Here is a 26605-nt window from a genome sequence, read left to right as displayed (position 1 = left end):
GAGTCGTACTACTTGTCGAATCAGAGATAGTGGAGTTCGTAGCGGAATTTTGTGGAATTAATTTTTGCTATACATGGAACCGTGACGTCTTTTTCGGATATGTAAGAATTTATTAAATTTTTTTAAAATTTATGAAAGCCTACACACTTACGGTGCCTTTTCATGCAGCGAATGATTTTTAGCGAGTAGCGAATAATTTTTAGCGAGTAGCGAATAATTCGCCGCGAAGTGGCGAATAATTCGCCACGAAGTTTGTGAGCGTCACATCTGTATGGTTGCATGTCAACAATAGTAAGAAAATATTATACATAGTTGTTTTGAAATGCTTTTAAATATATATTTAACAAACATAGATTAAATTATTACTTTGTAGGAAAATCTTGAAATCTTTGTAATGGACGCCGAGTCGGTTATAAACTGGACTTGGTATAACCACCAACTGCAGTGGTTATTGCATATGTACAATATGTACAATGAGCAAATTATTATTATATTGTACAGAAAAGGAAAGCTGCTGCAGTTGCAGCTACACTTTTACATTTGAGAAAAAGTGGAAAAAAAAGATATTGTAAAAAGAAATATTGGATAGCACCCATTTTTCAAGAAAGGAAAGTGCATGGATTCTTTCATGCTGTGCTACCTAAACTCGTTTTAGAAGATTTGAGATTTAATAATTACATACGCATGTCTGCAACTCAATTTGAAAAGTTAACATTCTTAGTTGGAGCAGACACATTCGCTCCTTGCGAATATTCGCTACGAGCTGAAGCTTTTCAGCGAACAGCGATTACTCGCTAGCGAACAGCCAATGATCACGTGACCATCATTCGCGGCGATTATTTCGCTGCATGAAACGGCACCTTACGGGCACACATATTTGTTCTATACTAAAATTTCGCTACGAGCCTCCATCATTTCCGGTTGAGAAACGAAGTAGTAATACTACTCAATGACACAGTGGTCATCTTTACTCAAGTGTCAACGCCATTTTCCTGTACAGAGGTTAAGTTGAGAGTCTTGACAGCAAGACAAGGCAACACAAGTTATAAACGTCAGGAAGTTGGATACAATTTAAAACAGATTGTATTTTACACAATATTTATTGAACAACAATGGCGTACGTATCTACCATAAAATTCTTATCATTTTAATATTAATATGGAGATATCGATTAAATACACTAAGAGAATACATTAATGAAACCATATGTTTCATTGATTTATCATTTTTTATTAAATATGGGATATACAAGATATTCTATTGATATTTGATATAATGTGTTGCAGCTCCAAAGTTACTTTCAGAATAACTCTGACGTCCGATCCGAACTTGCCATACAAAGTGTAAGTGGCTGCTTGAGATACGTTGTGCCTTAATGTTTACAATAACATGCAAGCCAATGGTTGTGAGATTTTTGAGACTATCGACACGTTTTTCACGTTATTGCAAAGTCCAATCGTTAGTGAACAAATGACTGTGGAAAATGTAATGCAAGCTTTCACTTGTGCTCACTTCATCGAACTTACCATTGAAAAAATACAAGCCGAAGAGAAAGCATGGATTTTTGAGAAGTATTTACGCTGGAAGCCGGAGCGAAAATTATATCCGCGAAATCGGGACATTACGTGCTCCGATTTGGAGAGGGCCTGTGATAAATTATTGGAGCGTTACTTGAAGGATAGCCGTATTTCAACTGAAGTAGTTGATGAATATCTAAAAGTATACATTCAACACTTTGGCCGTGACAGATTAAACGCTTTCCTGAATGAAGTAATGAGCAAGTCCATTTCCACAAATATGATCATAGAATCTTTGGAGGAATTGGGAGTGCCAATATCTCACATGGAAGATGAGGCATTAACTATGTCATGGCAGATGGCAATAGCTAACGGAGATCAAAATGATGTAGCAAAGTGTATAAATAGTATGTTAAATGATGGCCATGTTTCAAGATTGGTACATTTAATAATTGAATCACGTGACGATATAATTAAACAATTAATTATTGATGCTTTTACCTCAAAATTGATTAACTACGATTCCGAGATATGTCTTGCTTTTGTAAATATTGAAAAGAAATTATTTTTCAAATTACTTCGGGACAATACCCGTTTTTGCATAGATTTCATTGATACAATATTTTATTTTGGCCGAAATATGCATCTAGTAGATGGAAAATGGTGCTCAGACTTTAAATTCCAGTATGAACATCTCCATAAGATGATGGAGAGTTTACTAAATGGCCCACGCATGATTCGTGAACATGTACATAATAGACTGTCCACAGTTAAAACTCAGCCAGACAGTGAAATATGGTGCGATATCGAGACAGATACCTTGCATTGATTTTTCCAAAGTCAATGTGTGATTTCTATTAGCATAATATTTTGTATCACACTTTACAATGTAACTTCTACAGAAAAATAAATAGTTTCTTTTGAAGTAAATCTATTTTCTTAGCAGACTAATTACCAATCCTATATTAAAAAATACTTGATACATTATAGATATTATTACTTTTACATTTGTATGATACATAGATTTTCTGTTGCACTATATAATAATATTCGTAGCATTTTGTGAAATAGAAGATGTGTGTTAATTACAGACTTAGTGTACCAGAAAATACTCCATTTACTGCCGTGTTGAAATTCGCTGCTGAGGAATTCAGAGTACCGCCAGCCACGTCAGCTATAATTACAGATGATGGCATAGGAATTAATCCTCAACAAACCGCAGGTAAGCTTTTTCCTGATTTATCACGACAGCCATATTTTATGTATACAGCAGTTAATTATACGATTCGTGCTTTCAGGAAATGTATTTCTTAAACACGGTGCCGAACTCAGATTGATTCCCAGAGATCGCGTTGGAAATGCTAGATGATTTATATAATATTGTATTTATTTTGTATTTTGTGTTTGCACAATCACAGCATAATTAAGAAAAGAAATTTACTGCTGGCGGAATATTATAACAGTACATATATATCACGCAATTATATAAAATTACATTTGTTCACAATAAAAACATTCCACGTGCTCTCTGAAGTATTAATCATTGCAAAATTTGTGATTTTTCATTGTATTGAATAACTTTTCCAATTTTTGCACTTTGAGCGTGTGTAGTCTCGATAATTATTAAATGTAGGATTTCAGGGAAATATGGATATATCAAAATAAACATAATTAAAATTTTTAGTAAAAAGGTTTTTATAGCTGAAATACATGAACGGTACAAGATTGATATAAAGGTATGTCACTATATGATAAATTATTTAGACGGCAATCATTTACAGAACATCAGGTCGAGTGATGAAAAAATTGAGAATAGATTTTTTATTATGGATCCCAAACCTTGTGCTGTAAAAGATTGCATTCTATCATAAATATTCTGGTCATAAAAGGGCAGTTTGCTTAATAGTTGCAAAACGGTTACAAAAATCTGAATTGTGTGCAATACATAACACGCGACACGAATAGTTGAATAAAAAGTTATGTTTAAATATGCAATTGTCTTGTGTCTTTCTTTTTTCATTCTGCAATGTAAAGATTCAATAGTACGGACGACACAAATGGCATCAACAAATTCTAATAAAATTTTATTTTATTATCATTGTTGTATATATTAGAAGATTCGTTAATACTTTCGAATGCTTTAGAATGTCTTACAGGTCTAAAACTTGCAAGAAATACCACCGATGATGGATTTTTGGCACTATACTGATGATCTTGAAATATACTGGTGTGCCGATGTGTAAAGTGTAAAAAGTCAGTCATTCAATTTTTCGTACAGGAAACTGATGATGTTGGCATTTCATAACTGTTTTTGGATATAATATTATCAAACGTTTGTATATATAACTCTAACATATACAAAAAAAAGGTAACAGATTTAGATCTGAACATTCATATGAAAGAATCACTGGTTATTAATCACTGATATCCAGTGTTTTAATGTACGTAGAGTACAAAAGAGATTAACTTGATCAAAAAAAGGATCAAGCCATTGTTTTCTGAGTTTTACTATCGTTTGAATCTTGCAGAGTGTGCAACATACATCGATCGAGAGACGTAATATACTTCGCAATACAATTAAATTATTGGCTTACGACTTAATACTTATTACGCGTTGTATCTAACGATTATCCCTCGGGTATAACGTATTTTATATGTGCGTATAGGGATACGAAATATCGTAAAAAACTTCCGTTTCACAAATCTGCGACGACTGTCACTCTCTTGCTCTATTATCACACACATATACGATGATAGATTATTATGACATATACATTGAGACCATTATTGACACTTGGCATTGCCAAAACGCAAAAAAACTCTGGCACTGGTGGCAGTATACGGTATAAATAAGGAATGTCGACTTTTTAGTGCGAGTGTTAAATATAATTATAATTATTTAAAGGTCTAAAAAAGTATTTAATGTAATACTGTTCTTTTTTTTCTCGTGACGACAGATCGGATGTTATTTCAGTCGCCTTACAAAATGGCACAAGTTTCAAATTTTCTTCCCATTTCTGTAGAAAATTGTTCATTCTAATACACACTCGATTTATAGCGAATAATAAAAATACTCGTCAATAATTGTCTCTGACACATTTGATATCGTTCACACTCGATACTGGAAAGCGTAATTAATATAATATACTAGCATCATACTTGCTCTAAGAATTACTCATCCACTGAACTTGCGAACTGATACTCATTAAGTAGATAGATAAAACTATTGTCAAATCGTATTACAAGTTTCTCAATTCTCTTGACAATAATTAAGCATATTCTATGTCTAATGTAATCTCTACAATGATAATATATGTATAGAATTATTTGTAGCTAGAAATGTGTAAGGAATCAGCAGTTTAAAAAACTCATTCGAGACTAGAGCTACAATCACGTTTTTGGTTGTATAAGAACAGTGTTATATCAGCACTGCACTACCGACTGCACTTTATTAAATACTGCATTGAATTACATTGTCAGAGTAAAAATTTCTATTGAAATTTACTTCGTTTCCTACTCTTTTTTTTTTAGTTTAAATTAATGTGATTTAGCAAGGCCTGGATTCTTATCTCTATACATTGAAAAATGCGTTTACAAAATCCTAAGTTAGATATACCAAAAAATTAATATTATACTTGTTGTAAATTGATATAAAACATTGCATTTATCGCTTGCTTCCGAAAAAAATTATTGGAAGTATATCTCAGATACAACTGCTTTTCGATCTGTACACAGTAACACTGCGATATTTTTATATCATTCGATATATAATTCTAACTTATAAATAATTTACGGCTCGAACAACTACATTTAAATTTTTACCTTATCAGGTTGCATCTATCCACACAGGTCTCGAGTTTTCACTCATCCTAAAAACAATGCACATGATATTATTGTCAATGTTCCAAATATTGCAAAAATAAATTTTATATAAACTTTTCTCAATTTCAGAAATTGCTTCTCTTCTTGTAAAAATATTTTTCACACTAGAAGAAAGAAATGTGGTAATTGTACACACATTTATAACATATACATAGATACTAAGAATACAAAGACTTAAACTTAAACTAATGATGAATGAAGTGGCTACTGAAAAAACCAAGCTGTAGCAATAGTATGTATGCAAATATCTACCCATTCGTGTTCCTCGACACCTTCCATGTGATCTTGTTCCAATGAACACTGAATAACGTCTCCCACAAAATTGCTCATTGTTTTCTGGATCTGACTCACACATATCACACAATATGCTCAAATGATATCACATAAAAGCAAGAACGCCTCACGCACACAATGGACAATTTTAATCAAAGTTCTCCAAAATAGTGTTGAAACAGTTTCAAATAATCTAATACATCACATCTTGAATCATCAAATAATAACTGATTAAGGTAATGTATAACTAAAAATGATCACACTTTATGAATATTGCAAGTCATTAGAAAGCTACACAAATCAACGCATGCATCCCACCAATTTTATTAATCAATGAAATCTGCTTCACTAATATATTGTATTTCAGAAAATAATTTTGTACGGCAATTCATAAAATACATGCAAATGCGTAAGTGCGATTGCCACCTCACCTCTTCTTGTTTCGCTCTGACATCCGGATTCCACCCTAATCTGAAAGGTTGTGTAGAAAGGTTGAAAGGTGTTGATGATGGCTTATTTGCGACTACTTGAGGAGTATTAACTGCACTTTGCGACTGATTCTCGGATACTGTAAATAAAAATCGTGTGTATTACATAAATCAAATACAAATATATCTTTATGTAATATACGTAATAATATTTTCCACTTACAATTGTCCATTCCAGGTGGCTTAAGGCTTATTCTAGATGGCTGTTTATTGCCACCGTTAAACCATTCTGCCGCAGATAAAGTTGGTTTCCAGATAACTTTCGTTGGAGGGAAGAGATCGTCTTGGAATAATTCACTCTGATTGAAACAAAATGCCTCAGTACTTTATCATCAATCAAAGATCTCACGTCTATTAATCTATTAAGATGCACAAGGTGTACCTTTATGCGCGGCACAGTGAAGCTTAAAGGTTCTATTGTATTGTTTGTTAGTCTCAAGGCAGAGGCAAATTCCACACTGGCCACATCACACTTATTTTTTGGAAGGAATGACAAGCCTTGGTGCAAACTACTGCATCTATGGTGGCTCAATGGACAGCAATACGGAGCTTCCTCGGTTACTTCAAACGCGTATATCGTAGAATCACCCTAAAAATAACATTTCATGGGAAACGATTGCAAGAAACCTCTCATTGTATAATCAGAAAGAACTTGGTCACAGAAAAATCCTTACACGTCCAGTTAAGAAGAGCGTAGAACTATCTTCGTCATAATATGGCATCAGTATGGCAGGCGAAACGTCCAATCCAACGGTGTTCAAAGGTGTATTTAGATTATCCACTTTAAATACATAAATCTGCCTTTCGGAAACTCTGAAACACAAATTCCAGTGATCTCTTTTCTTTATTATAACAAAACACTTGCGGTTACTTGTGCTTACTTATCAAAGCCCATTACGACGAGATATCTGCCTTCAAGCGCCCATACAACTCTCGCACCCCTCGTGCCGACAGGACCTTTCCCCTCTTTCACGGGAACGTCGCCAGATCGAGGCTTGTAAATCCGTAGTTTGCCGTCCTTACACGTGCTGGCGAGGTACTGGCCACACGGTGACCATGCCAAGCTGAATATTTGATCGGTGTGACCAGTCAACGTGATCTTCGCGATCGCCGTCTCCGTAGACGATAAGAGCGACAGGTCCCAAATCTTGACGGTCATATCGTACGAAGCGGACGCGAGAACGTTAGACGCCAGTGGATGAAATTTGATCAAATAAATCTTGTCAGAGTGAGCTTCTATAATGTGCTTCGGTTCATTCGTCGGTTCCGCCAGGCCGGATTCCGGTATTTCCCACAATCGAATCATACCATCGTCACAAGCTAGCACAAGCAAACGAATTTTCATTTAATATCTCTTTCTCTGCCAAAAGCTCGACGGAATAATAAATATTCTTTTATTTCCAGGTTTCGCTACTTACCAACTGCTAATCGTTGATTATCGAACGGATCCCACTGGAAGTCCATCACGATCGCACCGTGAACCAATGCCGGCATAACGCCATCCGGTAGTCTGCCAGTTTTCTTCAATTCCAATACCGCTATCTTTCCGCCTGGGCCGCTCAAAGGTACAGCTACTCGATCGGGATTAGCTGAAATGACGAGTACATGAAATAGATCACGTATCGCGTTAAAATTTTGTTTTTAAGCGTCATCTTGACAGAAGACTTATTTTACCGTGGAAGCCGTCACACTCGCCGGATACTTGACGACTGATATTGCGTATGTTCTCAATGTGCGTAGATTTGTGTCCCGGAGTGCCCTTCAAGTGCCGAAACTTGGATACTTTTCCTACGTAATTAAGAAATTTGCATTAAGGAACGTGTCAAACCAGCAACTTTCCAGGTACGTGAAAATTCTCACCAAACACTGTGGATGTTCTTTTAGAAGCAGGCGTTGCAACGGGCTCGACCTTTTCCAATTTGGGATCCATACTCTGCTGCCGCAACATGGGAATGCTCTTCTTTGTTTCATCTTCTTTAATAACCTCGCTTTTCGCCTTGAAGGAGTCCCTTCGCCTCAGCATGGTCGGCGAACCCATCGCCTTCTCTGCCAAATTCCCATCGGTCACCGACACGGATCGACTCTCGTAAAGGCGACGTCTCTCGGCAATCGAGTTCCTGTTTGAGCCGCGCTCGAAATTTCCAACATCTTCGTTCTCCGGCGATTCATCCTTCACTTTTGTCTCGAACACTTTGCGCCTCTCCGCAGTGCTCGGTGTCTTCGGCTTGTATCCAGAATCGCTCGAATTAGCGTCCTCCTCAATGGAGCTGGAGTCACTCTTGCCATTTTCCGCGTCCTTTGCGCGCTCGTTAGGCGCAAAAGTGGGCGACTTGTCCGCTTCCGTGTTATGTTCCACAGCATTATTAACCTCGTTCTGATAGCCGTTGGTAGTGTTGTCGCTATTCGGCGCAACCGGTACGGAAAAGACTTTGTCGAACGAAAACTCCTGGCTACTGGACTTCGCTTGGAATGGTTTAGGACCGAGTCGGGGCTAAAAATAAAAAAAGAAATAAAAAATTTTAATTGGTGCCTCCAGTTTTTTAAGAAAAATTGCCTTTTTTAAAGAAGCCGCTGTTAGTAATCATGACAATGATGACGTGAGTGTGATATAGGAGAAAACCGCACGCAAAAGTGTCACAGAAATCAGGTACTCCGTATGTAACTTTAGCGTGTTCTTTTCTAAGCTAATTACAACCTTGTATCCGCCGATCGCGTTAGGATTCACTGATGTAACTACTGATCCAGGATTTGGCGATGTGCGAGGACGCGCCACTGGTTTCGGTTCCTCCTCGGAGATACTGTTCGTTCTTGACGCTCTTGGTAAAGGTTTCGGTGGGATGGGTTGCCCCCCATTTTGTATCTTAGTCTTCTCTTCTTCCGCCTCAGGTTTTTTCGCGTCTTCGATCTTCTCGGTATCGTTGTCTACGACATTGTCGTTTTCGATCGCGTTGTTTTGCACTTTCGAAAATCCTTTCGGCGTGGTAATGACCAAGGACTTCGGTTGTCGATTCGTTTGTTCCACTTTAATTTCGCGCTGATTGTCTTTGAGGGCCGCTAAGTTCCCTTTGTGTACCTGGAGGTAAATTCCTTAATGACCGCAAACCGCAGGCAAGCTTGTCGATTTTGCACTTTCGTAATACACTCTTGCATCCGACGCAACAATTTAACGACAGCAACAATTTAGCTACATTCACACAATTTTTACACGCATACTGACGCACATGACTCGCATTTTTGTACAAAATATAGGCAGAAATATACAGAAAACATAAGCTCCCGGCAAGTAAAAAGCCTAAAGTATCTTTCTAGTAAGTGAAGCAAATTTACAAAAAGAAACATTTACTGAACGGATCGTGTCGTTTTACACTTTGTACTATTACTTACGCTGTAGAATAAGCTACAACATCAATTGCCACTTATATAACACGTGCCAGGTATAATAGTTTGAATGGTGCTAATGTATAAATTATAAAACATATATTGGATATCTGAAACGTGAAAAAAATATACAGAGAATATAGCAAAATTAAATAACGCAAAATAAAGTATGTATAATGAATAATAAAATTAAGTATAAATATATAAATTTCCTACGAGAGAATTAAATAATTAAATATAGATGCTACAACAAAATTTTAAATTATATTCTACCAATCTTATATTCGTAACACGAGTAATATTGTAGTATTATTCTAGCACAGCCACTAAAATTTATTTCATACTCTATGTTATTATGAAAAGTATACATTTTACACAAGAACACATATAAAATCAATTATCTTTCTTTCCATATTGCAGTTTTTTAAAATATAATGAAGTCTACTTAAAAATACATTAAATAAAAACACTGCATAAAGCAAATATACACATCACAGCCCAATGTTTATCGTCAAAGTTGTCGGAGCAAACGGAGTGGTAATGTGAAAAGATCGGGATGATGAAAAGCATGCAATGATTGACGCTTTGAATCTCAAGTTATCATATATAACTAATTTACATATTTACAAATATATGTGTAATCAAGCATTCGAATTTGTTTGATCATTATCTCAAATATGTGCCACATTAGTCACTTCACGTCCATGGCAGTTATTAAAGTGTTTACTTACAGTAATTGGTTCCTCGCCCTTGTTCCTTTTCGCGGGATCTAGCGATATCTTTGGTACAGCTGCATTGTGGCCTTTAATCCACGCTGCCGCGTTATTTTGAGCAATGCAACCAGTCGTCTCCGGATAAATGTCTGCATGAAAATCTCTATACGTCTAAAATTTAACGTTTATTAGAAAATTAAAATTATCATACGCTCAGAAACATGAATGTTTGGTGTAACTCACCTTTCGTGGTACTTGATACATGATTGGAATCACCATATTGGAAGTGAGTTGCAGCAGTCTGTTAACTTCGGCCTGCATTACGTTTAATGCTCGCTTGGGCACCAGGCAAACTCCTTTAGTCTGCTCACCACTGTGACGGATACCTTCCACTAGGTGAGGATCTTTGTCCGTGACTTCCATGTACATGATAGTGGTGTCTCCTTTCCCAGCAAGGAAAAGCATATTCGTGTCAGGATCGAAAAGCGGCATCAAGATGCTGCGAAGAATAATATTACAATTCTAGTGCAACAGACTTTCGATTAAAACTTTAATTGGACGAACTCATATTTACATACCCAGTGCTGCAATCTAACTCCAGTGTTTTCACGGGGTCGTTCAAGTGCCTCAAGTCCCTGATATAAACCTGACGAAGTCTCGCCGCGTCGAATCCCGTGGTGAGTATTCTGTCGCTGTTATTCAGCCAAACCAATCTGGAATCTTTGATACTCTGATGACTCGAGCATGAGTTAACGACACACGATGATACGCGTGGATCTATGATCCTCAGTTGTTTATCCTTGCAGGAGGTTGCTAAAACCGTGCCGTCCTGCTTCCAGCTTGCGGACTGAATTACTTCTGTGTGGTCGCTGTTAGCTGCAACAACATGGCGAGACTCGTGAAGCTGCCAGTAAGGTGACGAGTGTCGATGAACTTTTCAGATGACTTACAGAATAGCTCTTGCTGAGAGAGAACATCCCAGAGTGATAAATTGGTAAACGACGTGGTGGTCAAAAGGTGTTCAGCGGAGGGATGCCAGCACACCGTTTCCACTCTCCGTTGGCGATGCGAGAACGTGCATTCTGGGTTGCACAGGGATTCTTCCAAGCCGCTCTCCGGAATGTGCCATAATTTTACCTGAATTTATGAATGAAATTAATATGATCTCCGAAAAACGCGGCAAATAAAATTGCGATGTATTTACAAGACAATCCTGAGATCCGGTTGCAAGCAAGCCATCGTGAAACGGGGAGAACTCCATATCCGTCACGGTGTCTGCGTGAGCATGAAGCAGTGGCATGGTCTTGCTCTTTCTACCGCAGTCCTCCAGCGGTAACACTGCTAAACTGGATCCTTCAAAAGAAATTTTATTCACGACAAGAACTTACGAATGAGTTAAAATTAACGAAGTGAACTTGTAGATAGATGCAACTGTACCATTATGGTCGACATTGAATGCCATGAATGCCGCAGATGCCGTTATGTTATTCCCATAGGTCTGATATGATCCCACGGAGATATCCCGTATGCAAGCTTCTGGCTTGGGAACAATCGGTGCTGCATTTTTGTATTTAGAAGCTTTGAAACGCCAAGCCATCTTGATGTCACTAAATATCCGCACTCTACTTAAATCATGTAATCTAAAAAAGAAATGAGGAGGTTACATCATTAATATTTTTTAATAACGAGTTTAAAGGCACTTTGAATATAATTGAATGTCGTTCGCTGCCTTTAATGAAAAATTGTTGTAAAATAAGCATGTGCAAAAAATATCGAACATTTTTCAGAGATACCAGACGCCACTCCGACAGAACAAAGGCCAGCGTTTCTGAAAACTCTCACGGACAAAATCGTCCGATAATCGTAGTCGCTCGTCGGGATTCCGCGCAGGGTTGCGACGTGTGCTCGTACACAGATGCAAATAATTCGCTGGGCGTTGCTCTCGGATGCCAGAATAATGGCAGGGAGAAAATCGACACCTCGAGTTCGCGAGTTCGCACCGGCGGCGTCGGTGACGAGCAACGCTGACGCGGTCATTCGGCGCCGCCAAGCAAAGCCGTGCGTGACTAATAATTTGGGGGTGAGAACCACCCTACCCACCGTTCGATGTGGGGCGGTAGATCGCTGCTGCTCGGCGTTACCGCAATGACGCTGCCAGCGACGCGGAATCGCGGCGAGCCGCGATGAATGCGAGCGATACTCACGAGTTGCGAGTCGAGGCGAGTCACGCACGTCGAGAGTTCGACGCGCCTTCGCTGTGAAATCCCGCTACGGACACGTAGCGACGACGAATATAACGATGACAGCGGCGGATCAGACGCGTCTCTGCTCTACGTTGCTCTACACAGTTGACAGCCGGAAACGGGAGTCTTTCTCCCCTCCCTCTCTATCCCTCCCCTCCATTGGAGGCGTTGCACTTCATCCCTCCCACGCGCGGTACATTGTTTAAAGTTCCTCTCAGATATCGGCGATTACTTTCGCGGAAAGTCTTTCCGCGAAGTACACGTTTGAGAGGAGAAAAATAAATACTGATTTATTTGGCATTTAGCGCGTATATTCCGACATCAAAATATGCTCTCAGGAATAAAATAATATTATATAAAATCTGGAGACAAAAGGAATTATATATATATACCTAAACAAAGGGCATAAACCCTGTTGTATAATTTTTCGTGCACAATAGAGATATTATTCTTTCAGTAGGGCTAGTTGTAACAGAGGCATCACTTTTAAGGAGGACAAGTCCGCCAGTACAGCCTGGAAGTGAGAAACCACATAAAGATGTATAAACTGCCGGTGTAACTTACATAAATCGCTTCCGTACCTCTACGTTTTGCTGGGTATTCACTTGCAGCAGATTTTCTTTTCGAAAACTCAGTATCGTTACTGCCAACAGCGGAATAATTTCCAGGGAGTCGTAACCCAGAATCAGATCCCAAAGGTACAGGAGTTGTTCAGGCGGTAAGTGACCGCTGAAGCCTCTCATCAGCCACTTGAAAACTACTCTTACACTGAAAGCGCGTATGCATATCAGACTAAAAGACTACAGGAGTAAAAAATATAAAAGAGCGAAGAAAGCGGAAACTCACGGTTGAATATGTATAGTTTTGAAATGGGCCCACAGCTGCGGCTCGTGACATTGTAACAGTCGTTCAAAAAGCAAGCAGAGAGCGACTATGCCTTGTTCGTGGCTCGACACGGTGTGCAAGCGAAACCAATATCTCAGGTAGAAGGCACGAAAGGTGTAGTATATAGTATAGGGATCATCGTACAAATAGCAAAATGGTGTAGCTGGCGAAAGAACGTCGCACACGTAATAACAAATTATTCAATAACATTCATTTTGTACCAACTGCAATCGCTCACCATACATCGTGAATCCGTGGAATGGAATGACACCGCTTGGTGGCAGGACCAAAGTGTTCTCTAGCGTTGCGGGTTTACCTTGCAAAACCGCATGAATTACTTGACCGCCGGCGCTACTGTCAGTCGTGACTGGCGCAAGTATTTCGGAATCTCTCGAGAAGCATAACATCGTCTTATACAAGAGATCTTCGAATACAAAGTATTGATCGTCGTCTCTCGCTGTTAAGTGCACGTCCTACATCGACATACGATTTCTCTTTGTTTTAGTCCTTGTGGGAGATAATTTTCGGAAAAATAGAAATTACCTTTATTATCAGCTTGTCCACTACGATATCATACTGTAGAATCATAGTTTTCAATTCTTCGTAATATTCTACATCCTAAGAAAAATAATTATCAACATTTATAATCAGAGGTATTAATCCTTGGTACACATTAGTCATACATTATCTTTGATAACGGATCCGAGAACAAGCGACCAGAGACGACCGCGTAATGCTCGAGGAGATCCCCGTTTGAGGAATTCCTGAGCAATCGGGGCGTGATTCGAGCCGAGCACTTTTTCACCATTGTGCGTTCGCTCGGCTTCTAAATTTGGAAAATTCTCTGTTGCCGGCATATTGGGATTTACTCCGAGTAATGGCATCCCCTGAGCCAATTCTGTGTACACCTGTCTCTATGAAAGAATATTTTTAGAATTATACAAATCAAAAGGCAGACGAGCAATTATAAAATTCGTACCAACTGTGCAAGCGTTTTCACCCCAATCTGTACATGACTGAAGTCCCAATTCAGTTCGTCTCTACAATATTTCAAAAAATGAATCAATAACAGAACGTCCTCGTTCGAGCAGACTAATTTCTAATTAGACTAACTGCTAATCTGTAACCACGCACGGTTGCTTTTTAAAGGAAGGATCACGTATGGAGACCAACATGTCCAGGAAGTCCTTCGGAGCATACAGCGGCCGGTATTCTAACAAATCTGAAAATTACATTTCAAGTAAAACCTATATATATATATATATTTCATTCTTCAAACCCGATTTACCGATGTCGTAAGTACTCAGCTCATTCCACTTCTCGATCAATTCGTTCCTATCGGCGGCGGGTCTTATGCGAGCTAGCGGAATGTTCAATTTGCTGCATGTCGAGTTCAGCGACTTTTGTATGCGTCGCTCCCACTGAATTTGAGCTTTCTTCAAGTAACTCAAGTCGGCTGTTTGTATATGTGGAACCGATCGTGAATGCAGTGAACCCTGTAACGAGATTCATTTAGCGTTGCTCCAGCGTCGAAGAGATGCTCATCGCATACCCGCGATCGCAGCCAGTGAAACACCGTGTTTCTGATCTCCGTCTCCAGACCGTTGTTTGTCAGCGCGGCGATCAGCGAGCCCTTGAAATCGTTCTTATCCACGGCGGGCGACGCAACGAGTCTCTACGAAGAAGTAGGATATTTCAGAATCGCTTGTTCGCTCGACGAGCCACTCACGACAGCGAGACGACGATACTTGTATCTCGTTGTAAAGCGCCTTGTAATTGGACATGTTCTGTATGTCCTCGGTGAGTGTCCTCGCCGTTTTATCGAGCGACGCCTCTCCCGCAATTTCCTCGTCCGTCATCCTGGCGACCTCGTCGGGAGATCGCCGCGCGACTCTCTCCCGCAAGTGCATTCGAAAATCGGAAATCGAAAATGTGCGCGCCATTTTTAAACAGCTGTCTCCATGACAACGTTCGCAGTAACGGATCTAGGTTACAACGGGCCATGCATTTAATTTCTGTAACAGATGGAGGCGATTAACCCTTCGTGGTCACACTTCTAGAAAATCACGTAATGGTCACATGGGGTCCAATAGACCCCACCAACTTTAAATGGTTGCCGTGTTTACACTATTCATTCAATTTGAATTACAAAATTACATAATAAATGTGAAAGCTTGTATAACAAGGAGAAATAGGCTTTTTATGCAAATTTTAATTGTAACATAACTAAAAAAATTCACGAATTTAGAAATCGTGAAAAACCGAGTTTTTCACTAAAAAAATTATAACTTTTTAAATTTTTATTATTTTGCGATACAAATTTAGGGTCATATTGTGGAGATGTAATACTTTAATTTAAAAAATAGTGTTATAATGAACGTTTCAAAAAAGGTATTTATTTTCAGACTTAAGTGGATCATTTTCGAGATAAATGAAATCTACAATTATGGAAAAATAAGTGTACCCAGATAGCAGAGAGAGTTCAAAAAGAATTCATTTGTCATGTCACCAATTCTGAGTTCATTTTCAGATGCAAAAAGAGTTCTTAGAATTCTTTTGAATTCTTTTTGCATCTGAAAATGAACTCAGAATTGGTAACATACAAGTGAATTCTTTTTGAACTCTCTCTGCTATCTGGGTATTTATATAACATAAAACATTATTATTATTAAAAGTATTGTTAATAATTATTTGTATTTTCAATGTCATTCAACAACGAATTTTGAAACTCACGACTCCGTAAATCATATGCCATCTATAAGTGTAAATAAATGCTTATAACCTTTGTAGAAAAAAATTACTCGGTCTTTAAACTTGCACTTACGTTTTTCCACAGATAATATGTGCGAAAATCACAAAAACAAAATTTTCCAAATTTTTGATACCAAATTACAAGTTGGTCACACAGGAGGTCCGGAAGACCCCAGCACGTGGGAAATGTTATTTGAATAATTGCTATTTCTATAGTAGTGCGCTGCGGGCGATACCTAGTATTAGAACGGAAAAAGAGTACTTGAAGCTACCGGTAAATGGCAGTAAAAAGTTAATTTTCAATATAGAACAGAAAGATATAAAGCCTTAAACTTTCGTTGGGGTCTTTTGGACCCCGAGTGACCACGAAGGGTTAAACGCGTAAAATCGTCGTCAAGGATACGCCAAACGTTGCATTTATATCGGATAATAGTGTGGAATAATATGAAACAGTAATTGCGTCAACTAATTATTGCAACATTCTGTTTGATATTACAATAATTTCAATAGAAATCAAATATAGTATCTCGCGTACTTCGTTTAGAACCAGCACTGCTAATTGGATACTGCGCATGACGAAAGTAACCATACTAAAGTCTGCATTGAGAACTGGTTTCTGATAGGCTGAGGAGAGTCTTCGTTAATTTGAATGAACGCGCAGGCTGTGAACCTACAATAAAATGTGCTCACTTCAGTTCAGTGCATACCGCATTTTTCTCTTCTCTTTGCTTTTTATTCCGCTTGGAACATACGCAAAATACAAAAGAAAAAACTCCATAGGAGCGAAATGTTTCGTAAAGTAACGCGTAGAGTGAATCACCAAACAAAAATTGCAATGTTCAATGCAGCCGAAAAATTGTTAATTTCTAGCTTTCTTTTATAATAGATTCGGTAATAGTGTCGCGTTCGTCATTGGCATCATTTTATTTATATCTTATATAAGTTTGTTCATCTCTTCTGAGAAATGATCCATACGTTGAACAAATGGAACAAACACATTTTTTTACGTTATTTGTCCAACGATACACGATATTTTTCGTTTTCGCTCTCGTACGTAGAGCTCATTTACCGTGACGCCAGCATGCGCGGTACTTTCGTAAAAACCGGATTGAGGAAGCCGAGTTCCGCCTGGTTAACAATCATCCCGATTTCGTATCCGAGAGCCCTCTCCCGACGCCGCTGTCGTCCGGCAGAATTAAACTCTGATTTGGCAGGTTAACATCGCGCCGTGAGTAGTAGGGTTCATCGAACGTGGAACTTCTACGTGGACTTTAAATGCTGTCCCTTATCAGCCAGCTAAGGCCGGCCGCGCTTCGGCAGGAAAATGGCGGAGTACCAGCCTCCGGTGTTGTTTTGAAATGAGCGTTGCTGGTGATCGCTAGCCCCGCGCGAACGTTATGGATATTTCGAGCATGCTCGAGGTGCAAGTAAAAGAAATGAAGACGGAGGTGGACGTGAAGGAGGACGATGATTTCAACGAGCAGATGATGGCGGGAACGCGTGACTTCGGCAGCAGTGAGTGCAATTCCGTTGCGCCCAATTCTAACCTACCTGCCTGTCACACTGACAATTTTTCAGCAACTTCAGGTAGGGCAACTAGCACGACCAGCACAGCTGTCGCGGCTATCTCTCAGGAGGAGAGCTCCTTCTACAAGCTCCTGTTCAACGAACGGTTCAATGGTTAGCCCGCAACATGAATGTCGCGTTTCTCTCCCCTCGCTCTTGATGAGTAGCTCTCGTTTCGTCTCTGCTTTAGCATGTTTTTTGTAGCACATTGCGGAAACCGAAATTTGGATTCTGTATGTTGTTAAGAAACGTCGCAGATTTTATGAGAGATTGACGCACTTTGTGGCTGTATCATGTATAGGCTCGCTGTACCTTGCGACGAATGTAAATATGTTTGTCTTTTCAGATATCGCATCGGTACGGTTCTGCAGGATCCACTGTACGGCTTGTAACGTGCACATTGGTTCTGCACCGGCTCAGATTCACAACATGTTTGAGCATCCCATGCTTCATACGCTGTTGTGTGCCAAGTGTCGTGAATTTTATGGAAATGGCACATTTGAGCAAGGTAACGCAATAATATGATATACCAAGTTGACTTATACGATATCTACATCTTGCGTTTTATAATTTATTTATTATTTACGTATTCGATAAAGTACATGCTTTTACAATTTGTTTCTGTTTTTGCATTTTTAGGTGACGACGCTACGGATATGTTTTGCAGGTGGTGTGCAAACGGTGGCAATCTTTATTGTTGCTCGTATTGCAGTAACACATTTTGTTATAAATGTATAAAAAGGAATTTTTCTTCCTTGATAAGGAAAAAAATCGAGGCTGATGAAAAATGGAAGTGCTTCGTGTGCAATCCGCGTGATTTGTATAGTGCAAGGGCCATGTGTTGGGCTCTACTTCAACATGTGCAAACAGTGACGAGGTAAGAAATAAATACAATATTAGCGCATTAATTTCGCAAGTAATCGCTTATTCTTAAAGACCAATGCACGTCCATACGAATGTTTTTTAATGGATTTTGAACTCGACATTTCAGAATACTCAAAAATGACAAGAATATGAGTGCCAAGGAAATGGAAGAGAAAATGAATCTGGACGAATCGCAGTGCTGCACGCGCAGAAGTAAACGCAGGTGTCGTAAAGCCGAATCCAATTCCGAGGAGGAAGACGAGACATACTTCCCTAAAAAGCTCAACGGGCTGTCGGTGAACATAAAACGTAAAACGAAGAAAATCAAATCGTATTCCAAGTATTCGAACGGCACCAAGAGATATATGCAGTCTCTAGTCACGCCGATGCCCATCAGACCACGTCCAGCTTTATCGATGAGCATGCAAACTTTCACGCAGACTGAATTGCCGCAGTCTAGGGTCGAGCATGAAAAACAGATTGTTAAAGCGTCGGAGAGTATCGTCCTTCCATCACCAAGCGTGATAAACACGGAAACTACATCGAGATATTCCGATTCCGGTATACAGCCGACTTTTTATCAGACCTTCGTGAACAATACAGCGGGATCGAGCACTTATGTTCAGGTATCGTCCGCGGTGAAACCTGCGACGCACCAAGTATCTTCTGCGGTAAAATCTACGACTCATCAAGTATCTTCTGCGGTGAAACCTACGACTCATCATCAGATTGCTCTTTCTTCGTTATCGTCGCAGCCGACCTCGTATCAGCCGTCCCAGCTGTCTCAGCCGCAGCCTCCGCCTCCGCCAAACGCGATGGTGTCCATACCCAGTCCGGGAAAGAAACGCGCCAGACCTCGGCTTCTTGTTCCAGGCTCAAAAAGATCGAATTTAATGTTAACTCCTAACATAATCGACCTCGACAGCGATTCCGATGACGACCTAAGGATTGTGGAGCAGCAAAACGATTCGGTCGACGTGGACGTAAACGACAAGGTGGTGCCTGTCGCTCTCACTTGGGAGAACAGTGACGACGACGATGTGAGGGAGCAGCAACCTCTGCGGCAGATGAGCGCGAGTGCAGGAAAGGATAGTTCGTCTTTTAACGCAGTGATGTTGCGACACAGGCAGGACCTCGATAAGATTCTGAGTGATATTGTGAAGAAGAAAGTGTATTTGTTCTGTAATTTGTCCAACACGACCCAAGACGTTGAACTGGCGATCCAGGAGAAGGTTAAGAACTTCTGCAGGTGTATGCACAACACGGTCCTTCAATTAACGGGTGTAAATGATAGGGTAGTGCGCGAGTACAATGGATGGATAAAGTCACGAAGGACGATTCCGGACACACCGTCTTCAGTCGACGAAAACGCATCTGTGATCCAAGAAAATGTAGAAATTCCTTTAGACATGACTTGCGTCAATGATTCTGAAGCTGAGTCCGACTCCGAGAAATTATCGGATCATCGGATTAAAAAGGCATCCGACCTAGTTAAAAATAACACCATTATTCTTAAAGATATACTGTTCTTCAAAAAAGACGTTGTGAATCGTGGTGTCGGTACCAAACTTTTATATGCGGACAAAGCGATTCAGGTTTGCGACGTTGCCCCGTGTGATTATGAGAAGTGTATTGATTATTCTGTATTAAATACAGCCGATTATGGTTCGGAGACGAATGATCATGACGACGATGCTGAGACCCCGAAGACGAATGATGACGGTGGGATCTCGAAGACGAGTGATGACAGCGGGATCTCGAAGACGAAGGTGGAACCTCAGAAAACTTTCGGCACCTACGAGGAGCAGTTCATCTATTATTTGCAGTATATTGAAGATCATGGTATCCAGATAGAAGATACAGAAGAGTTGACGAACCCGGATGAAACACCGTCTCAAGAGCTAAGTGTAACTTCACCTTTTTCGTTTGAAGACCTCGATCCAGATGATGAGTCTACGGGTGAACAAACGAAAAATAATGTGCAGGAAAGAAATGCAGAAAATTGCGTTAACTCATTGCTTGAGGACAAGAAAATAGACGTACCGACAAATGCAGTCCATAAAGAAATTACTAATGAGTCCAGTAATGAGTCAAATATTGATATTAAGGTAGCGGAAAACAAATTGCAAGAAACCAACAATCATCCGACGGAAGAAGAAGCAATCTCGACAGTGTCAAACAATAAAGACGCGAGCTCAAGTCAAAACAGCAAAGATGCAATAAGTATAGAAACGGTTGCTTCGACGGAAAACGAAGAGTGTTCCATTATTGATAATTAATGGAGAATGTTTAATCAATGTGTTATAACTTCGTGCTAAAATAGTCTGATTACTTAATTACAATCAAATCACTAATAATCATCACTGAAATTGTTTTTATTTTTTAATATTTGGCAATGTTTTCACATTGTGCATAAAAGTTGTACATTTTATTTCTAGATAAAGGGGCATTTCTCTCAGATTCATAAATGATGTTAATAAAGGCCTTATTTTTAATGTAATAATTTTTTTGGAAGATAGTCATTTAATTTGATTAAGATTTAGCATTCTCAATAATATCGTACATTTTATTAGTTTATGACTCTCTTATACTTATTTACTAAACAATAAAAAATAATAGAAAATAATTGTAACAAAACCATAATTAATTTTTTAATTTGTTTGTGATAAATTACTTTTTCACATATTGCTTCTTACAGATACTTTATTTTCATCGAAGAAAGATGCATTAACAATGGGATTACTGAAATATTATAGCGAAAAATATTGAAATAATAATAAAGTCATAATTAAAAATTAAAGGCCTCACTTACATGAAGTGAACACGTGTTCACTTACATGTTCAATATCTCCATTCTCCAATTTCCAATAAGAAAATATCTCGATCATTGTAATCTCCCAAATCAGATTTTCGGCAGCTCGAAGACATTTTTTTATTCAACAGGCTATTTAGAAATTTGTTTCACATATTATTAATTATCTCCTATTGTAACATCTTATGTGGATGTATCAAAGTTATGATACATGAATCAACCGTTGGATTTATCTTCTTTCTCGTTGAATATAAGTTTTTCCCATAGACTTATAGCATGCAAACAGTGAAATGAATCATAAATTTGCTTTAGTTTGCACATTGTTGTTATAGTCTGAAATGTGTAATATGTATGTGTCTATTCATCACGGAGGAAAATTCTGATCGTTAATTTCTATAATTGAACTGTTGAAAGATTTTTATTTCATTCAAGTGTGTAACTTTATGGTGCGATAATATAACATTGGACAATTTGTATATACGAATGTTGCGCTGTATTTAAGGAACACAGCAGTAAGATATTACGCTTTTGCGTTACATCATCATGATGTGGATAAACTGTACGTTGCAATTCGTTGAACAACACATCTACAATGTATGCATAAATATACTTTATATTACACAAAATATAAATATGGATATGCTGTATCATACTTATTATCTTACGTACTTGTGCGACTTGTGAATTATGCGTGCGTGTTTTACGTGTGCAAGTTTTATGAGAGAAACGAACAAGTGTATGCAGCTCAGCGAGTGAAACATAAATATATTGTTTTATATACGCACACGTTAAACTACATTAGATTTAATAGACTTAATTCACGTAACGTAAGCCTCATGTGTTTAAGCATTAGCATTGAAAATTTTCAACCTCGTTGAAAAATTGCTCAGCCCTGTCTGAATAAATTTAACGTGAATACAGTCGGCATAATTGTTCCCTATAAAATAACACTGTTATAAAAAAACAACGTTTTCCTCTCCAACTTGTTCTTTCTTTTATTTCATTTTTCTCATATACACATATCAATTCACAGAAACGTAACATTCGTTTGATCAAGTCAAGACATCTTATCTTTAGCGTACTGATATCTATTCGACTTATGTTACATGTGAGAAAAAAGACGCATGTAAGTCTCTCATTGTAATAATTTCGGCATAGAAAGTCATTCATCCCTTAATCGTAAGAACTTTTATGAATATAACGATTGTACAAAAAAAAATAAACTTAACAGAAAACTAAGGAAGCATTATAGACACTTGCGCAGCTTTTCGTGGACGTAAAAGGAAATGCTTCTATCTTCCTGTTTTTATTACTGCGATATGCAAAAAGGTTTACGACTGTGTTGTGTTATCAGCTATTATTTACGTTTTTATACGAATACAAATATAGAAACTGATGATGATATATATTGTAGCTCGTACGGAACATACTTGAGCAAGCCTTGTGATAATGGTTCACATAAATAATAACGTTAAGAAATAAAAATGGTAATGTTAAATTGGCTTAAAAATTAACAAATTGATGCAACGAAAAGTATACGAGAACATATGTCGTCGGCGCTTGACTGCCGATGACAATCATGCCTTGTCCCATAGCGGATGCATTGTTGCAGCGTTGTTCCTAGAACTCTTCATTCATCCTTACAGATAACGTCTCAGTATCGAAATTGACCTTTTCTGCCCATTCCGTTATGGTACACCCTCAGTGGCGTGTAATTTCCGTTTCCATTCATCGCTGTTTGTAAAATTATTTAAAAAATTATGAAGACGATAAAAATTGCAAATATAACGCGCTTTAAAGTAACTGACGAACACAGTTCCTTATGGTGCATGCAGAGGGGAGAATATTTCGAGGAAATGCGCAGAACTAGTCTTTTCCGATCGCGATGAACTTGGAGTAATCGCAAAATCAGAGAAGGCAATTCCGAAAATTTCCATATTAGAGAAGACATTATTTTGTACAACACACAAGGTATGTAGATTCCGGAGAATGTGAAGTAGAAAATTTCGAACGTGTTCGATCACTTACTCAATTCGTAGTCTCTTATGGCAGCTTGCAAAGATCAAAATCATCACGTCGTTTGTTAGATGAGGCGCAAAACCTCGATTAGCACACGTTTGTATTAAAAGTCACTCACCTTGCACAATTGTGGGAGGATGACGAGGGCCCTGAATGGTGTGTGCGTGACATCTCGGCTTCAGTAGACCGTGGTACAATACAAAATACAGAGCGGCAACGATAGCTGCCGCTACTGCCATACAATGATACACGAATCTCACCGAGTGTATCATGTCATGATGATCGCCGACATTGATGATACCAATAATGGCTCCGAAGCACCGGCCTGCGCATCGGATAGAGAAGTCAATAATTTAAACTTATTGATCGTTCCACTGCGACGTCGACAACGCGAACGTACCGATACAAAAGTGAGCTATCACAGGCAGTGCTTGGGCAGTCACAGTCAAATGACGCGGTACCAAGTGTCTCAGATAGAGAATGGCAGTAACCCACATTATTCCTAAGGTAAATACTTCTAAAGCCTCCGAGATTAGGGACCACCAAGGCCCCCACACAAGAGTCAGTCCGGTGAACCTGGTTAAATTCAGATCGATTGTATTCAATTTTTGAAAGAAAGAAATGATAACAATAACATTTTCCTACAGCTTTACGCGGCAACCATGTTACGCGATTATCGGAGAACTTACCTACCTGATTATGTACACCGTGAAGGCAGTGATAAGAAGGTTACTGTGTCCACAGTAGTCTACGAGATGTTCCGACTTCCAGAGGAACAGAACCGCCGGTATCGCTCCGACGGTCATCGCGACACCGACGAGAAGTTCGTCGCCCCCTAGTCTTTGCAGATGCCTGCGTTGGGAAGAGAAATTGCTGGTATTTCATACGAACGAATGCATTATTGCAATAATAAAGGATCAATTTATTTATCCCAAAGTATCCTGGGATTTTAATGAATTCTTACAAAGATAGGTAGGTGTCCATCGCGCTCCAGAAGGTCCCCATGACTAGCAGGACGAAGATCAGAGCGGCGGTTTCGCAGCCGTACCTCTTGACCGCGCTCATCGGTAGCGCGAGCATGCCGCTCCTCGTGTGCCACCACCATTCGGGCGGACTGAGCGGCATTCCGTTCGCCGACAGAGCAACGATTGCTGAGAGAATCATCAGCGCAGCGTGCAAAACAAGTGGCAACCAGTATGCCGGACCGATGTCGTTCGTTAGAGTGCTGAGATAGCCGCTGAGTGGTCCGAGCAGGGCAAACCCGAGGGAGCCAAAGGCCAATTGACGGCCTACGTCGCCGCGACCACATGACGTTTCCCTAGTCGCGATCACCACTGCCGCGTTGATCAGGGCCACAGCGGTCGTCGGGAAGATATCCGCGACCGAACGCACGAACAGGTACATCCAGAACGCTGCTTTCGCCCAATCTCCGGTACGCTGGCACTGACTTTCCGCCAGCAGGCTGCCTGAAATGGCACGTTATTGGTATAAAGGATTTCTGTTCTACGCTGTCCAGCGTATCATTACCTGGAAGGTATGGATCGACCAGATCACATTCTATGGAACAACTCTGATTGAATGCGGCCATTCTGGCTTCCAACTCGGACGGTATACGACAGGCGAAGTAATCGGTCATGGGGTACGCGCACCATTCCTCCTCGTTCTCGGGATTCAACGCCTGCCCGAGGCTACCGTTCACCGGCAGATTGCCGGAGTATTCCGTGTAAACGTGACAGACGACTTCATCTTCATCCTTGAAGCACAGATGTGGCGGCTCATTCTCAGCCATGACGTAACGGCGAGTTTTCTTTGCCTCATCATGATCGTCCTATAAGAATTATAACTTGTGCAATCGTGCGTTTTACAAATTTGAAAAATCGAAATATTGGATCTATAAGAGCATTTTACCTGCGCGTAGAGTTCACTGTCCAGTGGCGCGACAGTAGTTTCACCGCTACCATCGAAAAAGTCGACTTCGATATCGGCGCTTCGGAATGTCGTCGTGCCCGCGTTAAGTTCTTTCTGCCACCGTCGCGAGCCGGTCGGGTAACAAGCGTAGTTACAGTTCTCCAACAGCATAGTGCCTATCGCGCTCTCGTCGTTAGCCCAGCGATGGCAGCCGAAGCGGTCCTCGCATCTCTCTTGCCGTATCTATAGGAACACGCGTTTTCGCCTTTACAACTCGATACTGTTCAGTTAAAGATAAGAGAAATAATATCTTAATTATTAAATTATATTAATAAATAAAAAAATGTTTCGTTCATTTAACAGGATCCAATTTTATATATAAATATAAATTTTATATATAACTAAAATATTCCTCATACATTTCCTTTTCATCTTCTCTGAAGTTTTGCTTCGTTTTGTATCCGTGAATTCAATTTTGCATTTCGCGGAGCTTTATCGTAATAATCGCAATTGTCTTTAATCGTACCATCGCTCCACGTCGATCGCAGTTGAACTTCAGACCTGGACCCTTCCCGCCTGATGGCAATGCGCGGTCTACCGTGGGCACCAGCAGCAGTAGCGAGTAGAAGAGCGCCGAGAAGATGCAGGCAACGGCGATCATCACGCGGAGGTAGCGACCGGTTGATGATTTGTCATTATTACTCTGGCGACCGGCGAGTTTATCGGCAATTGGTGCTGCTATCAGCGGCCCCAGTATCGCTATCGCTGGCGAAACCATCGACACGAATCTGATGTTTTCGATGCTCAGTCCTACCTTTTTCATGTGCAGCGGAAGAAACGGGAAGAGACAACCGATGCCTAAGGAGGAACAACCGCAAATCGCGTTAAAGATTCGAAGATCCGATGATCAAAGCAACTGTTTAATCGATGCCTACCTCCGAAAAAGACGAACAGAAGACATTTCAGCGAAATCAGATTCGTGTTGATAAACTTTTTCTTCGGCAGGTCCTTCTCCGTGTCCATCTTCTCTGTCGACGCCGTCGTGGCCATCGTGAACGGTTTCTCTTACTCGGGGACGATCGCGAGAGATGTCAGCTGGTCAATCGGGACGACCCAGGGTCGCCTACTATGCCGATTGATCGCTTATTTCCATCGCGATGCGTCCATCCTGCGTGCGCTGCGGATTACACAAAAGGAAAATTTATACGTGTATGTATAATATATAGTTATATATACATATTTAATAGATAAAAGCGGTCAGAGGCGAGAAACTCGAAATTTGCTATTGGATTGCTAGTCCGACAGA

General features: G+C 39.7%; 5 protein-coding genes across 19 annotated transcripts; 2 read left to right on the top strand and 3 right to left on the bottom strand.

The window, feature by feature from the left end:
- The first annotated feature begins 86 nt into the window (after positions 1-86).
- On the top strand, positions 87-3048 carry LOC105278703 (ubiquitin-fold modifier 1). 3 transcript variants are annotated; one of them, XM_011337973.3, is made up of 5 exons: positions 149-291; positions 374-1117; positions 1287-1343; positions 2609-2739; positions 2816-3048. In XM_011337973.3, exons 2-5 carry the CDS (start codon positions 1113-1115, stop codon positions 2884-2886), a joined length of 264 nt encoding a protein of 87 aa, XP_011336275.1. In that variant the 5' UTR covers positions 149-291; positions 374-1112; the 3' UTR covers positions 2887-3048. The 3 variants fall into 3 exon arrangements, with proteins under 3 accessions (XP_011336273.1, XP_011336275.1, XP_011336274.1); XM_011337971.2 differs by lacking the exons at positions 2609-2739; positions 2816-3048 and having other exon boundaries at positions 87-291; positions 1287-2447; XM_011337972.2 differs by lacking the exons at positions 149-291; positions 374-1117 and having other exon boundaries at positions 1276-1343.
- A 540-nt stretch (positions 3049-3588) lies between these two features.
- Positions 3589-12645, bottom strand: LOC105278704 (coronin-7). Of its 5 annotated transcripts, none has more exons than XM_011337974.3 (18): positions 12456-12645; positions 11689-11891; positions 11456-11604; positions 11202-11388; positions 10830-11127; positions 10495-10750; positions 10270-10422; positions 8856-9233; positions 8021-8651; positions 7835-7948; positions 7579-7749; positions 7042-7480; positions 6835-6973; positions 6543-6749; positions 6324-6459; positions 6104-6240; positions 5652-5741; positions 3589-5386 (listed from the first exon to the last, which is right to left on the bottom strand). In XM_011337974.3, the coding sequence occupies exons 2-18, from the start codon at positions 11846-11848 to the stop codon at positions 5378-5380; spliced, it is 3654 nt and encodes a 1217-aa protein (XP_011336276.1). In that variant the 5' UTR covers positions 11849-11891; positions 12456-12645; the 3' UTR covers positions 3589-5377. The 5 variants fall into 5 exon arrangements, with proteins under 5 accessions (XP_011336276.1, XP_011336278.1, XP_011336277.1 ...); XM_011337976.3 differs by lacking the exon at positions 12456-12645 and adding an exon at positions 12352-12370; XM_011337975.3 differs by lacking the exon at positions 12456-12645 and adding an exon at positions 12030-12311.
- Positions 12646-12783: 138 nt separating this feature from the next.
- On the bottom strand, positions 12784-15314 carry LOC105278706 (TBC1 domain family member 19). Of its 2 annotated transcripts, none has more exons than XM_011337980.3 (11): positions 15128-15314; positions 14932-15054; positions 14668-14875; positions 14514-14601; positions 14359-14419; positions 14063-14287; positions 13923-13997; positions 13618-13852; positions 13341-13542; positions 13076-13262; positions 12784-13008 (listed from the first exon to the last, which is right to left on the bottom strand). In XM_011337980.3, exons 1-11 carry the CDS (start codon positions 15287-15289, stop codon positions 12940-12942), a joined length of 1635 nt encoding a protein of 544 aa, XP_011336282.2. In that variant the 5' UTR covers positions 15290-15314; the 3' UTR covers positions 12784-12939. The 2 variants fall into 2 exon arrangements, with proteins under 2 accessions (XP_011336282.2, XP_011336281.2); XM_011337979.3 differs by having other exon boundaries at positions 14063-14293; positions 15128-15313.
- Positions 15315-16931: 1617 nt separating this feature from the next.
- LOC105278707 lies at positions 16932-22292 on the top strand. Of its 7 annotated transcripts, none has more exons than XM_020031398.2 (5): positions 16932-17645; positions 17709-17717; positions 18043-18204; positions 18336-18573; positions 18688-22292. In XM_020031398.2, exons 1-5 carry the CDS (start codon positions 17528-17530, stop codon positions 20837-20839), a joined length of 2679 nt encoding a protein of 892 aa, XP_019886957.2. In that variant the 5' UTR covers positions 16932-17527; the 3' UTR covers positions 20840-22292. The 7 variants fall into 7 exon arrangements, with proteins under 7 accessions (XP_019886957.2, XP_011336285.2, XP_011336287.2 ...); XM_011337983.3 differs by having other exon boundaries at positions 16933-17358; positions 17423-17810; XM_011337985.3 differs by lacking the exon at positions 17709-17717 and adding an exon at positions 17718-17810 and having other exon boundaries at positions 16933-17645.
- A 53-nt stretch (positions 22293-22345) lies between these two features.
- On the bottom strand, positions 22346-26383 carry LOC105278708. Of its 2 annotated transcripts, XM_011337988.3 has the most exons (10): positions 26235-26383; positions 25826-26157; positions 25300-25542; positions 24919-25219; positions 24356-24857; positions 24085-24243; positions 23792-23967; positions 23510-23716; positions 23401-23424; positions 22346-23106 (listed from the first exon to the last, which is right to left on the bottom strand). In XM_011337988.3, exons 1-10 carry the CDS (start codon positions 26347-26349, stop codon positions 23027-23029), a joined length of 2139 nt encoding a protein of 712 aa, XP_011336290.1. In that variant the 5' UTR covers positions 26350-26383; the 3' UTR covers positions 22346-23026. The 2 variants fall into 2 exon arrangements, with proteins under 2 accessions (XP_011336290.1, XP_011336291.1); XM_011337989.3 differs by lacking the exon at positions 23401-23424.
- Positions 26384-26605: the final 222 nt, after the last annotated feature.

The sequence above is a fragment of the Ooceraea biroi genome, chromosome 3, assembly GCF_003672135.1.
Source record: "Ooceraea biroi isolate clonal line C1 chromosome 3, Obir_v5.4, whole genome shotgun sequence".
Lineage (NCBI taxonomy): Eukaryota > Metazoa > Arthropoda > Insecta > Hymenoptera > Formicidae > Ooceraea > Ooceraea biroi.
Note: the sequence above shows the minus strand (reverse complement) of the source record. Positions and strands in the feature narration are given on the sequence as shown.